The sequence below is a fragment of the Malania oleifera genome, chromosome 2 (genome assembly GCF_029873635.1).
Source record: "Malania oleifera isolate guangnan ecotype guangnan chromosome 2, ASM2987363v1, whole genome shotgun sequence".
Taxonomy (NCBI): Eukaryota; Viridiplantae; Streptophyta; class Magnoliopsida; order Santalales; family Ximeniaceae; genus Malania; species Malania oleifera.
In genome coordinates, this window is record NC_080418.1 from 73,432,462 (window position 1) to 73,447,660 (window position 15,199).

The 15,199-nt window shown below is 34.8% G+C and overlaps 1 protein-coding gene across 4 annotated transcripts; it reads left to right on the plus strand.

The window, feature by feature from the left end:
- Positions 1-1,477: 1,477 nt before the first annotated feature.
- Positions 1,478-13,740, plus strand: LOC131148765 (uncharacterized). Of its 4 annotated transcripts, none has more exons than XM_058098680.1 (10): positions 1,478-1,599; positions 2,738-2,837; positions 4,081-4,190; positions 4,435-4,503; positions 4,937-5,052; positions 6,916-6,970; positions 7,145-7,265; positions 11,306-11,353; positions 11,455-11,549; positions 13,042-13,740. In XM_058098680.1, exons 1-10 carry the CDS (start codon positions 1,594-1,596, stop codon positions 13,141-13,143), a joined length of 822 nt encoding a protein of 273 aa, XP_057954663.1. In that variant the 5' UTR covers positions 1,478-1,593; the 3' UTR covers positions 13,144-13,740. The 4 variants fall into 4 exon arrangements, 3 of the variants coding, with proteins under 3 accessions (XP_057954663.1, XP_057954664.1, XP_057954662.1); XM_058098681.1 differs by having other exon boundaries at positions 1,555-1,673; XM_058098679.1 differs by lacking the exon at positions 1,478-1,599 and adding an exon at positions 1,817-2,022.
- Positions 13,741-15,199: the final 1,459 nt, after the last annotated feature.

Sequence of the window (15,199 nt, forward strand, 5' to 3'; positions counted from 1 at the left end):
TAGGATGCATTGGTTTGTCATTATCAAAATGGGATAAGGCTAAAAAAGCCCAACAATATCACTTGTTAGGATCGAGGGAGTTCTCATGAGCAAGTTGGGTGAGCACAAATGAACCTAAAAGCTTAAATCTTTAGGTCTTGGGTCCAACTGTGCAGATAAACATCCATCATCTACTTAATTTTTATTTTTATTTATTTATTTTTATGTGAGACAAACTTACAAGTGGAATTCTCAACAAGTGAATACCATGATGAACCAAAACTTTATAATTGGCTTCGTCCTCTCCAATGATGTTGATATGTTTGGGAAAATCAAAGGTTAGCGAAGATAATGAAATTGGTAATATATGAATGAATGCTTGGATTGCGCTATAATGGCGACATGTGTGGTGTGAGTCGTTTCAATACCCATTAAAGATTTTGGGGAGTTGGTGCCCAAGCTATAGAATTGGGAGTTCTTGGAGATGGAAAGGGGATTTTAGTAAGGGGGTTACTTGGTGATGCATAATCAACTAACAAAAAAGATTAAAAAAGAAAAAAGAGAAATAATAGAAAAATTGCTAGCGTGGGGCTCAAAGATGCGAGTAAGGAATGTTTATAGAAAGAAGATATTGTTGCACTTTGTCGAGTTACATGACTCGATTAGAAAATTGAAACCTTGGCAAGTTACATGAATTTGGTAAATATTTAGTAGTGTGTATTTACTCCCAATGGATATCTTCTAATTAAATTTTAGGAAAAATTAATAAAAAAATTTAAAATTTCAAGTGAATTTTTTATCATTTTGTCAAAAATTCATGAGAAGGTTATGAAAATTTTTAAGTGGAAGATATGTTCTATTGTCAATTTTAAAAAATGAAAAAAGAAAAAAGGAAACCCTCAATCTGCAAAGCCAGACAGATCACGAGAACATTCGGACTAGGAAAAAACCGAAGAGAAGGGGAAATAAATTTCAACTTGGAGAGGATCTTACATAGGTGGTGAAGAGTAACGAGTTTTGTGACTGGAGACAGATGCAAAAAGAGGCCTCTTGACAAAGAGAGGGGGGCGTCTGTGAGGGCAGCGGAATAGGCGGGCTTCAAGCAAATTGTTTGGTTATGCATGGAAATATGGAGAATGGACAGAAAGGCGTATCCCATTTCCTTCTAACCATCCGTTGAATATGCTCCGCGAGCCTTTCAGGTTCCCACCCCCATCTCAATTCGCCTCCATGAACCCACCATATGCTCAAGCTCACATGCCCCATTTTCTCTTTCCTTTTTCAATCTGTCCCCTTCTTTCTTCTTCTTCTCCAATTCTTCTTCTTCTTCTTCTTCTTCTTCTTCTTCTTCTGTGTGTATCATCAGTTCAGTTGTGGCCAAGTCAAAGGGGCCCCCACCTATATCATAAAAGAAACGACACCAGATTCTTTTGTCCCATGGCATACATAACAGGTACATTTCTTAATTTTTAATGCTTTTTTTCCCCTCTCTCTCTGCCTTTTTATGTGTAGAGGACCGGACAGAGATGCTTTTTGTCTTGTATGACATGGAGACTAGATGTATGATCTGGGATTTCTTTTTTCCACCTTTTCGTTATTTTTCACAATACAGTGATGCAGGTGCCTTTTCTACAATATGTATAAAGTTAATTCAAAAGAAAACCTTTGATTGCGCTGTTATCCATTTTCCTTGTGTAATCTCTCTTCACTGTTTCTGTCTATGTACCTGTATCATTTTTATTTTATTTTTTTTCATTTCTTCTCTCTCTCTCTCTCTCTCTCTCTCTCTCTCTCTCTCTCTCTTTATTTGTGCCATTGGGTTGAGAGAGAAAATGGAATGATGGGAGGTTGAATTATAGGAGCAGAGCATGAGTTGGTGCAATCATTTGTATGTCATCTTTTTTTCCCCCCTCTCGTTTGGGTTTTTGTGTTGATTCCTTTTCTCTTTTGGTTAAAAGGGGTGAAAAATTCTCGTCTTTGTTTTTGCTCCTGATGAGATTAAGGCGTCGACAATGCATTCCTTCTTGCTCTTCAATTCGCAGAGTAAAACCCCAATACCTCAACTCTTTTTTCCTCTCTCTCAAAAATTAAATTTTTATCAATGTTGAATTCTAGGAGTTTGGGTGAAGTACAATTAGTGCTTCCCAGGAATGGTCATTAACTGAAATTATGTGTATGCACGCAGCGTTTTTGTTTTTGTTTTTCTTAAAATTTCTTTTGTAACTCGTGGTTGGACTGACTCTGTTATGTGAAAATGGATACTGCCCCTGGAAATTGCTTGTTTTCTTCGTGGTTTATTCTTACGTGGCGTTTTGTTCACATTTGAGATGTATCTTGTGTCTCACATTGTTCAAATGGTTCGTGGTTGCTATATGATGCTCTGCATAGTTCCTTCTGTTTCAGGAGTTAAGTTCACTAGAATCACTATATTTATGAAATGAGCTCAATTTTCTCCATTATGTTTCTGTGGACGATGGCTTTGGCCTTCAATTCACATTGTTGACAAGCAGCCCCAAGCTGAAAAAAACAGAGTTAAAAGATCTAGTGCTTGCTACTATAGACTCACCCTTATCATCATTTTCATTTGGTTGGGGTGAGTGATCAGGTTGAGGAAGTGGGTAATTGACTTTCTGTTATTGATTCAACACAAATTTAGATAGTTTAATTGAGAAATTGAAACTAGTTTCTTCATTCATTTTGACAGACACTGCCTTATGTTCAGAAATTATCTTGTACTGAATGGTGCTTCCAAATGTAGGTTGATGAGGATGACGTTTATTGGAGACAAGATGATGGTGAAGAGTTGGCATGGTCACATAATTCTCCTCACGTAATTTCGCAGTTAGCTCAATGTTTTAGTGAGTAGAATTTACTGTATTCCCCACAGTTATTTGATGCTTATATTTTAAAATGAAGAAAAAATTTAGTAATTTGACATTCTCCAAGTCTAGTCCCTTAATTTGAGATTCTGTTTGTAATATATGCTTTTTGCAACATATATTGACTTTATTGACTCGACTGATTTCTTTTCATGTATATTTTAAATTATTATTGTTGATAATAAAGAAAATTCTTTCCATATTTTCTTTTTGGAATGAAAGAAATCTAGTGTTCTGCATACTAATCAATGTTTATCTAGAAGATATATTATGATTTATAATGGTATTTTATAGGCATAATGATTTTTGTTGCTGGCGTAGTTTCCTCTCAGCCAACTCCATTTTTCAAGGCAAACTCCACTAGACATAGATGTGAGGATATAAATATTATTAAAATAATACAAATATTCTGTGGTCAACTTAAAGGCTGCAGGCAATGCTATTTCATTTTTGAAGAAAGTTAGTATTGAGCTGTTTGTCTGCGGTGGTATCTATTTGGCTTCCAATGACATTATATAATTTATTGGCTTTATATGTATGCTTGCTTGTTGGTAGTTCTCTAGATAAAAAATATACAAAAAAAAAAGGGACAGCTTGTGTTCCTTTGTGTTTAGAAAAGAACAGTTTTAATGGTCTAACTATTATGCTTTTATTTATACCTTTAAAAAAAATTATCAAAAGAGTGAAAGATCATTGCACAAATTTTATTTCCATTTTGATCATTTCAGGGTTCTTATGATTTAAATACATCTTCTTAATTACATAACTCTTTTTTTTTTCTTTTTTAAAATTTAAAATATATTTATATTTTTTAGTTCCTGGCATATGGTCATGCATGAATGCATTAGCGGCTTGGTTCAGTGGAACTATCTTCTAAGAAACACAGATAAAACATGCTTTTTGTCCTCTGTTTCAGTACCCACTGTGTACTCCTGGGTCCTGGCATACATTCATGCACATATGCATTAATGACTTGCATGTCTGTATCTGTGGAACTCTGTTGTAAGAAACAGATAAAACACATTATTTTTACATTTCGTCATCAGTCTTAGTAGTCAGTGTATCCTGGGACTAGTTGTATAGTGAGGAACTCCTTTGTATGCTTCTTAGTTCAATTTGCATGCCTTCTTACTTCTTTAATATATTTTAGCATGATTAACATATGAATGATTAAATTTAACAAAAATTCTTTATTTTCCTGATCAGTATTTAATGGTTGTAGCTAATGCTATGGTTGGATCACGATCATGGATAGGAGGATTCTTTAGCCGTTCTAGCAATAAACGCCATGGAAATGACAGTATCATTGACAACTCTTTTAGCCGTATTCAGGTAAATGTATTTTTGCCTGCTCTTTTGTGTGTAAGTTGGCTGTATTGTCTTTAGATTCATGAATCTATTATTATGTATACAGACCTTATTTTCCCTTCAATAATCCGTTTGGTTCTTATCTTCTTCCTTTAGAAGTCATCATATTGAATGAGTGTTGGGAACTTTGTTTTATTGATTGCTCTATCGTATGCCTTATTTTTAGCCTCATAACACTAACTATAGGTTCATTATTTTATCTTACCAGGAGCAAAGACTTCAAAGGCTTCAGGAACGCTTACATGTACCTTTTGATGAGACTCGCCCTGATCATCAAGTATGCTCCTTTGTTCTAATGCAGAATTTGTTTCTTTATTTTTGTTGGCTTTAGTAAGAATTTGTTAGAAGCATACTTAACCGCAACTCTCTGTTATGAGTATCATCTTTCCTTTGTTTTGTTGACATGCTTGAATTCAGTCTCATGAATGACTTTTTTGACCGTTATTATGTGCACCTCATTCATTTGTTGTATCATGCATGTGTATAACATAAAAAAAAAAAAAAAAAAATTTCTTATATGCAGGAGTCTATACTTGCTTGCATTATTACATATATGCATCACATAGAAAATATAGATACAATTTCTATTCTATATAGTAAATCTTTTTCTTTCTTCTTTTGTGCTTGATCATTACTTTCAGCAAAATTTTGTTCTGTTTCAACTGTTTGTAACCATCTTAATACAGTTGATTTCTTTTTCTTATTCATAGGAAGCTCTTAGAGCATTATGGCAGGCTGCCTTCCCCAATGTTGTTCTAAAAGGTTTGATCTCTGAGCAATGGAAAGAAATGGGGTGGCAAGGCCCTAACCCATCAACCGACTTTAGGTAAAATTCTGAGATTTCAAATGCTGGTTTATTTTACATTCTAGTTCAGTTTTTTTTTAAAACACTGGTCTGGGTTGCCTAGGTCCTCAGATGATTCAAGGCATGGAAAGAGTAGCTTACCTAGGTCAGGTGATGCCTATATAGACATGGCACTGCCTAAGTGAGCACCTGGACTGCACAATGGGCGCTTGAGGCACTTGCCTCATTTTCTTTCCTATTGTTTTCTTAATTTGCATGCTATTCCTTTTTGAAACCATTAGAGAAAGGAAGGATCAGAAAGAAAATTCTTTCATCTCAAATATAAGAAGTGATTCAAGTATAGCAGCAGCCTCTTGTTTGAAGGAATAAAAAAAACAATAGCAGCTGATTATACTTTCATTATTCTCCAAATAACAAGATAAACTAGAAAGTAATTATAGAAGAATATTAGAACAAGATGAACTAGGTAGTAATAGTAGAAGAAGACAACAAAAAGCAGACAGTAGTCATTAGAAAGCTTGTGAAAGTATTGAATTTTTTTTATTTTCATTCTCTTTCTTTCTCTTATATAGCCAGTCAGTATCTTTGTTTTATCTTTCTTTTCTCCCTCTTTTATTTGCTTATTGTGGTTCATGAACTTATATTTTGAATGATAACCTTTATTGGATGACATGCAGCTTGTGTTCGTAGTTCATATTGGATGTATGGATGCATTTTTCAATGATAAACTTCATTCAATGATGATAATTAGTAGTGATGTAAACATTCTGTGAAACATTATTACTACTTTTTGATAAAAATTTTTTAAAAAAAGTAACTCATTTTATGCAGGTGAGCTCCTAGGTGGCTCCTAGGGCCCTCAGGTGATAAGGGATCTTGGTGCTTTAATAGCACCTTGAGCTTTTTTAAGGCACTGTTCCAGCTTGCACCTTTCCATCTGTTAATGATCAGGAATATTTTTAAAGCGCACAGGATGGATTTCTATTTTAAACTTGTTTTGCGGGAGGTGGGGGAATGGGGTTCCAGTGTAATGTGGATTGATATTAGTGAAAGGCAATAATGGATTGATAACAAATTAGTTATTAATCAATATTTAAGTCTAGTCATCGTCATTTAGAGGACATTACCCTGGAAAAAGTTCTCAAGTTGCATTCTGTTTCTTCATAGTACTTCAAGTGCCCATTTTTGTTTTTCATGAAAACAGAAACAACTTCGGCATCTATATAGAATATTTTTAGAATATGATGGGATGTTTATCATGATTTGTTTTTGTTTATTTGTGTTTGAGTTAATAGCTTTGCTCTAGTAATGGCTCCTTTTTGGAGGATCAATTTCATAGCTTGGGCCTGCCTTGTCCAAAAGCACCTCCGTTTGGGAGCATGAATTTCGGGGCTTGGATTTGAATTTCTGTGGATTTGGAAAAAAAAGTAATATAAAAATTGTATTGAGTTTCTTTGAAATCCACACAAATGGAAATCTAAGCCCTGAAATCCATGCTCCCAAACACTTAAAAAAAAAAAAAAAAGGGCAGCCCGGTGCACAAAGCTCCCACGTATGCGGGGTCCAGGGAAGGGGCAGACCACAATGGGTCTATAGTACGTAGGCTTACCTTGCATTTTTGCAAGAGGCTGCTTCCATGCCTCGAACCTATGACCTCTAGGTCACACGGCAACAACCTTACCGCATTACCTAAATATAAAAGAATTTGGTCACAAATGATGTTAATACCTTGGAAACAAAAGAAAAATATTCGACGATCAATTACATATGAATAATTTTTTCTAGGAAAAAAAAAAAAAACATGAGTATAGCTTCATACATGTAACTCCTTGCTGCTTTTAAAATTAAAAATATTTTCTCATCATGACTTCCTTTCCTCCCCAGGGGCTGTGGTTTTATTTCGCTCGAGAATTTGCTATTTTTTGCCAGGACTTATCCGGTATGACTTCTATTAAGTTGTGACTGCTTTGCATAGTGTCACTTAATAACTGTTTTTTCCTGTTTGTCTTGTTTCTTTCCCTTTAGTACTTCTGATTACTGTTTCACTGCTTTCCTTATGATGAATTTGCACGAATATGAGTTAGAACTAATTCTATAAAAATCAAAAATGAAGGCTTCTTTTCATAGGTTATTGTTCAAGCAAGATGGGAAACGGGCAACATGGGAATATCCATTTGCTGTTGCAGGCATTAATGTATCATTCATGTTGATTCAGATGTTGGATTTATATTCAGGTTTGTTCATGAACTAAATAATATTCCGTACCATGTCAGTCAATCGCAAAGCATTTGAACACCATGTGATGAATGTGTATCTCCATGCATGCATATGATTCAGATCACTATGATATGAATCCTTACCGAATATTTGCTGGGGCATCCCCTACGAGCGACGTGTTGCACTTGAACTACCCGGGTATAGCGAAAATTGGGCGAGGGTGGGCTAGGTCATCGCCCTGAAGCGACGCGCCGTGTTGGCACCCGGGTACGGTGTCAAATATGCGAGGGTTCCTGCATCATTCGGGACGTGGGCAGGTAAAGACGTTAGTTCAGGAAACTAGGATTAGATTAGCAACTTGGAATATAGGGACACTTACGGGTAAAAGCATGGAAATTGTGGATACAATGATTAGAAGAAGAACTAATATAATTTGCCTTTAAGAAACTAAGTGGGTGGGGGAGAAAGCTAGAGAAATCGATAAATCAGGATTTAAACTTTGGTACACTGGAAAAGAAAAACATAAGAATGGAGTCGGCATTATTATAGACAAAAACTTAAAAGATAGTGTTGTGGATGTAACTAGAATAAGGGATAGAATTATAAAAATTAAGATGGTATTAGGACAAGAGATAATAAATATCATTAGTACTTATGCTCCTCAAGTTGGTTTAGCAGAAAATCTTAAGAGACTATTTTGGGAAGATATGGATAGTATTATACAAGGCATACCGGGGACTGAGAAAATATTTATAGGAGGAGATCTGAATGGACACGTTGGAAGAGATAATAAAAATTATGAGAGGATACATAGAGGATATGGATATGGAGACAAAAATGAGTCTGGGGAGATGATCTTAGACTTTGCTATGTCATATGATTTTAGTATAATGAATACTTGCTTTAAAAAGAGAGAAGAACACTTAATAACCTTTAAAAGTGGACAAAATAGAAGTCAAATAGATTTTTTTTTAACTAGGAGGGTAGATCGTTTATCATGCAAAGATTGTAAAGTTATTCCAGGTGAAAATTTAACCACACAACATAGAGTCTTAGTGTTAGATATATGCATTAAAAAATGAAAGAAAAAGGATAAAATAAACCAGTGTAGGAAAACTAGATGGTGGAACCTAAAAGGAGAAAATATAATAAAATTTAAAGATAAAATGATCAAAGATGGGGATTGGACCTCAGAGGATGGGATAGATACTATTACTCTTCGGAATGGATTAGCTTGCTCTATTAAAAAGAGAGTAAAAGAGATTTTAGGTGAATCAAGGGGAAGATTCTCGAATAGCAAAGAAAGTTGATGGTGGGATAAAGATGTATAAAAAATCATAAAGACAAAAAGAATTTGGTATAAAACGTGACAAAAATGTAGAAACAGAGATAACTTTGAAAAATATAAGGAGGCAAGAAAAGATGTAAAAAAGGTCGTTAGTGAAGCTAAATATAGATCATTTAATAGTTTGTATGATAGATTAGGTACAAAAGAAGGGGAAAGAGATATATTTAAACTTGCTAAAGTTAGAGAAAGGAAGAGCAAGGACTTAGGAAATGTAAAATGTATAAAAAGTGATGATGATATTGTCTCGGTTAAGGACGAAGATATTAAAGAAAGATGACAAAGTTACTTTAGTAAGTTGTTTAACGAAAACCAAATAGAAGGCTTAAACTTAGAATTATCAAATGAGGAAAAGACTAAAAATATAAGATTTATTCGCAAAATTAGAGTTAACGAAGTTAAGTTTGCACTAAAAAAGATAAAAAAACGGGAAAGCTATGGGACCAGATAACATCCCAATTGAAGTTTGGAAATGCTTGGGTGAAAACAGAATTATATGGTTAACTAATTTATTTAATACAATTGTAAAAACTAAGAAAATGCCAGATGAATGGAGGAAAAGCTCTTTAATACCTATATACAAAAATAAAGGAAATATTCAAAATTGTAATAACTATCGTGGAATTAAACTTATGAGTCATACGATGAAACTATGGGAAAGAGTAGTTGAACAAAGATTAAGGTTAGAAACGAAAATCTCAGAAAATCAATTTGGTTTTATGCTTGGGAGATCTACCACAGAAGCTATTTATCTTTTAAGAAGATTAATGGAAAAGTTTAGGGAAAAGAAGAGGGACTTGCATATGATATTTATTGACCTTAAGAAAGCATATAATAGGATACCTAGGGAAGTTCTATGGTGGGTTTTAGAAAAAAAGGGTGTATGTTGTAGGTATACCGATGTCATTAAGGATATGTACGATGGAGTAATGACTAGTGTAAGGACTATAGATGGAGAAACTAGAGAATTTCCAATTACCATAGGTGTACATCAAGGATTTGCTTTGAGTCCTTATCTTTTTGCTTTAGTGATGGACCAATTGACTAAGAGTATTCAAAAGGAGGTTCCATGGTGTATGTTATTTGCAAATGATATTGTATTAATTGACGAAACTAGGGATGAAGTAGAGGCTGAGTTAGAATTATGGAGAGAAGCTTTGGAATCTAGAGGCTTTAAGATAAGTAAAAATAAAACAGAATATATGAAATGTAATTTTAGTAATGATAGGAGGAATATTGGAGACAAAGTTAAACTTGATGATGAAGAAATAAATAGCACCTGCAGATTTCGATACCTTGGATCTATTATGCAAGCTGAAGGAGAAATTGAAGATGATGTAATGCATAAAGTTAAAGCAGATTGGGTAAAATGGAGAAGTGCTTTAAGTGTGCTATGTGATCGTAGAATACCCTTAAAATTGAAAGGGAAGTTTTATAAGACAGCTATAAGACCAGCTATGCTATATGGATCGGAATGTTGGGCGACGAAGAAACATAATATTCAAAAAGTAAAAGTTGCCGAGATAAGGATGCTTAGATGGATGAGTGGTATAACATTGAAAGATAAATTAAGGAATGAACATATTCGTGGTAAGTTAGGTGTAGCTCCTATAGAAGATAAGATAAAGGAGGGACGACTTAGATGGTATGGACACTTGCAACGTAGGTCTTAAAGTGCACCTGTGAGGAAGAGTGACTTAATTACTGTAGAGGGCAGTAGAAGGGGTAGGGGTAGACCAAAAATAACTTGGGAGGAGATAGTGAGTAAGGATTTAATATCCTTGAATCTATCAAAAGAAATGGTCCATGATCGCATAAATTGGCGGAAAATGATTCATATAGCCGACCCCACTTAGTGGGAATAAGGCTTGGTTTTGTTGTTTCCTTTCTATGAGGGTGCTTCAATTAGTTTTTCAATGTGAATTATTCTTAGCATGCATTTGGGTACGGAAAAATGGAATGAAGAGAAGAAAAAGTTAATAGGAGATAAGGGAAGACAAACTAATTTCTTGTGTATGTTTGGTTCAACATGATAGAAACGTGAAGAAATCTTTTTTTTCCCTGTTTGGTTCAACTAGTGGGAGAGGAGGAAAAGAAATCATATATGATCATTTTACAACATTACTCTTGTAAGAAAAGTTCAAGATGATAAGACAATGATAATATATATAATAAAAGTTTTTTTACATTAAAAGAAAAAAAGAAATACAACTTTTTTTTAGATTAATCCATTTGCATATACCCCACTAATTTCATAACAAACCTATATGCACATTGAGCTGTAGAATCACTATTTTCTCATTGGCCACATTCTTTCGAAATAATCAAACTATATAAAATAATAATAATTAACATACAAAAGATTTTGTGATTGTAGGGATTTTTTTATTATTATTTTTTATTTTTTGAGGGGCATAATTATCATTTCGCAAGGTTATGAGTTGGTTTTTCTTCTTTTCTCTCCAGGTCTCTCTTATCTGGGAAGAAAAGAAGGTTGTCTGCCCCCTTTCCACTTGTTTTTCTCTTCTCCCCTCTTCATGTGAACAAAAGAGAAGCCATTTCTTTTCTCTTTTGTTCTCTCCACTTCTCCACGACCAAATGCACCCTTATGGTTATTGCTACCAGCAACTTTGTCTAGTTTAAATGAACATATAAGTTGCCACACAGGATTTTAAACAAAAAATTATTTCTTTCTTTTCGTCTCTTTTGCAGCAAAACCAAGGTGTGTTCCAGGATTCAATTTCATCAAATTATTAGGAGGTAAAAGTAATGGTTATTACACTGCTTCAGTATTTTAAGCTTAAGTTACTTCCAATTTTGAACCTGTCCTTACTTTATTCATGACATTTTTATAAGTGCAGAAGATGAAGAAGCTTTTGATGTGCTATATTGCATAGCTTTCGAGATGATGGATGCTCAATGGCTTGCCATGCATGCTTCTTACATGGAATTTAATGTGATCTCTCTCTCTCTCTCTCTCTCTCTCTCTTCCTTGCAATCACACACAAACACACTTGGAACTAAAATTCTTGATAAGAACCATGCCTTATTTTTTCCATTAATGCTTTATTTGAGTGCTGTTTGTTTATATATATATTAAAGTGATGTTCTTTTCTGTGTAAATTATTATTTATTAATTAGCACAAAAGCTGAACAAGATATTTTTCCCAATTGGGTTTCTGTTGAGAGAAATCGGCTGGTGTGAGCAATGATAATGAATAATTGTGTTTCATGTTCAAAAATAGGATATCACAACATATTTCCAAAAAGAAAAGTGGAAATTTTATAGTTGCTGTGCAAGGGAAGGAAAATAAAAGAGAAAAATCTTTTATAATTATCTTTTATACTTTTTCATCAAAAGCTGAGCAAGATACGTGATAGAGGATGCCAAGAGATCATGTATGAGCAAGATTAAGGCATTCAGAATTAATTATTCAATTCCAATGTATTGCTGGAACTTTTTTCTATTTTCTTGATACTTTCCAAGTGTTTTTATTAGGTCTTAAATTATTAGATCTTTGCGAGCTATTGGGTAAGTGGTTTTGTAGTTTATAGGTTTCCTTATTTTAATCCATGATTACCAAGCATGCCAGGCTATTAAGTATATACTTACAAGAAATTTTTTATTCAAAGTTGAATACTATGAATTGAGTTTTTGAGTTATTAGGGTTTATATCGCTTCTGTGCAAGGACATAGGTCGTGCATCAACACCTTTTCATTATTTTTGTCTAAAGTTATGCCTATTCCAGCATTCTGGCTTCAAGTTGACCATTTCATTTTGTGAGAAAAACCTACATAAAAATGTTTGTTTCTTTTCCTTGGGTTTCTCAGCAATTAAAAGCAGAGTCTAAGGCTCCTGCCCTGTCCAAAAAATGCCAATCCTGAAAATGGCATGGGAAATCTCTGTTTGCACCATGGCACATGGACATTGAAACGCTAATAAAAAACAAGCTAACTTAACTTTTTTTTTTTTTATCCTTTGTTTTTTCTCACTTGTTAATACTTCTAAATCACAGTCTAACAGACTTGTTCTGTGCAGTATCTTTACGAGTAAGCTTACTGGAGATATATAACCTCAAACGACAGAATGTTTAAATTTGTTTACCGTCAAATAAGTGGAATGTAGCACCTGATTTGTATGCTATTCAATGATGGCCTTTCAAGAAAATAAAATAAAATTTGTGTTGAAGTTGGACGTTATAAAATAAGCACGCATACTTTGAATGCCTATTGGTTAGCTTTAACTTGCGGTTTCTTTATGCCTTTGTTGTTCATTCCTGCATTTCCAGATTTCTGAATTTGTCGTTTCTATTGGCTTCACCCCTATTTTCACAGCTTGTATTGTAATTCTTACATTTTTCTTTAATTATTGAACTTATAATTGAAGTAGTTGGCTGAGTTTTGTTCTTGCTGCAGATTCTCACCAACACTGTTTCCATTCCTGCAGGAGGTTTTACAAGTAACACGGACGCAATTAGAGAGGGAGCTTTCTTTAGAAGACGTCCACCGGATACAAGATCTGCCAGCATATAACCTCTTATACCAGTAGCTTTTGTTTTGGGCTCCTCTTCAAAAGCCACAGAAGCATGTAATGAGACTCGAGCAGTTTACCGAATAAACATGGAAAGTTCTAATACCTAAGGAATCTCCTGGAATGCTGAACAGAGGGAAGATCTGTTCTCGAGAGTTCAGATGTAATTAGAATGTCCCACTTTTTTAGAGGCCTTTAGCTGGATTTTGTACATTAGAATGGACTCCAAAAAAAGCTATTGGCAGGAGGTTCGACCTGATGAACATTTGTATGACTTATCATGGGCTGTGGGCTGATTATTGGAACTGATAGATTGAGTGCTCGATCCTCAAACTTTGTGCCGAGAGAGAGAAAAGAGGGAAAGGTGGTCACAGTGTGTAAGCACACGATGTTTTGGCGAGTGTTTCAAAGTTGATCTGACTTGAGCTGTGGTCCTCATTGGGGTCTAAAACTTGATAGTACCTGCACATTTGTTGTCAGACCCCCCAACAATTTTTCATGCTTTAATGGCACTTGAATTTTTGCCGGACCACAGCTAACTTACATCGGTGTGTATGGAAAGAACGAAATAGAATCAAATTTATTATTTGATTTTTATATTTTATATTTAATTTTTATTTATTTTATTTTATTTCATAAATCAAACATGCTACGTGTAATGGTCCTAGATCCAATTCAAGCGAGATATTGCCCACTTTGACTCGTTGACTTTACGAGTGTCCTATAAAAGACGTTTCATATAGTTGAAGTTTGAATCATCCTTATAATCCCAAGATCTTCCTAGTGCAATTTGGATGTGGGATCGTGATAGACTTTTCTATCTTGTGTCTTACATAGTTGGAGTCCAAATCATCCTTATAAACTCAAGATCTCCCGAGTACACATCCACGCTCTTGTCAAAGTGGCTTACACCTCTGTGTAAGATCCACCCACATGATATTAGTACCCTTAGGGTAGCTTTGATACCAAATGCAATAGTCTTAGTCCCAACTTTGATGAGACATTGTCTGCTTTGGTCCACTGACCTCACGTGTTTGTCTAATAAAATGCGCCTCACATTGTTGGAGTTTAGACCATCCTTATATGTCCAAGATCTTTCCAGTACATATCCAATGTGAGACCCTGACAGGTTCTCACGTCCAATCTCTAATGACCTTGTCGCAACTATAAAGTACACGATTTAATATTATTTAAAAAAAAAATCAGAACAATAGACCCATGCATAGTTGCAATAGACCTTCCAGTTGAATCATGATATTTTTCACCTATGTATCCCTTTTGTACCACTATCTTTTTTTATTATTATTGTGAGAACTCCAGCCATTGACGAGACACTCTTCGGACCCCCAAATGCGGCACCAAACTCACAGGTTGGCGGTCGTCCCCCTAGTTCGTTGGTCAAGTTAATCGGATCCGGTTACAGCTTTCATGCGACGGTTAGGCATTTGTCAAATTTGTCTCTAGAACACGTGTCAGGATCAATCTCTAGCATAGCCATTAATTGATCACTGAGCGTATTCACCGAGGATCGAACACTCGATCCCCGCACTGGAATGCCAACACCTTTCCACTATGCTCATGCCTTGGGGGCTTTTGTAGCACTATCTTTCATTCAATATTTGAATGTGATCATCCCAATAAATAGCTGTCACACGTAGGAGTATTCTCGATCACCTTTTGGAATCAATTTTGCAATTATCTTATACCTAAAAATAGGATGACTGTGAATTCAGGTGTAATCCCAAGAGGGGGTGGTGAATTGGGTATTTTCAAAATATTAAATTTCACTTCATTAATCAGTCCCTATTTTAAGATTTTAACACAAACAATCATGAGGGATTGAAATTAATTCAATCCAATAATTTTATATTCAATTATACCCAATTAATTAGCAAGTGCTTGTAAGGTTATTCAACATACACACATGTAAGATAGGTAATGAAATGCATTGTGGAAATTAAAAGGAATAAGGGAAGAGAGAAGGCAAATATAATTTTTACGAGGTTCAGCCAACCCGACCTACGTCTTCACCTTGAGCAACCCACTCAAGGATTCCACTAAATCTCTGCTCCTT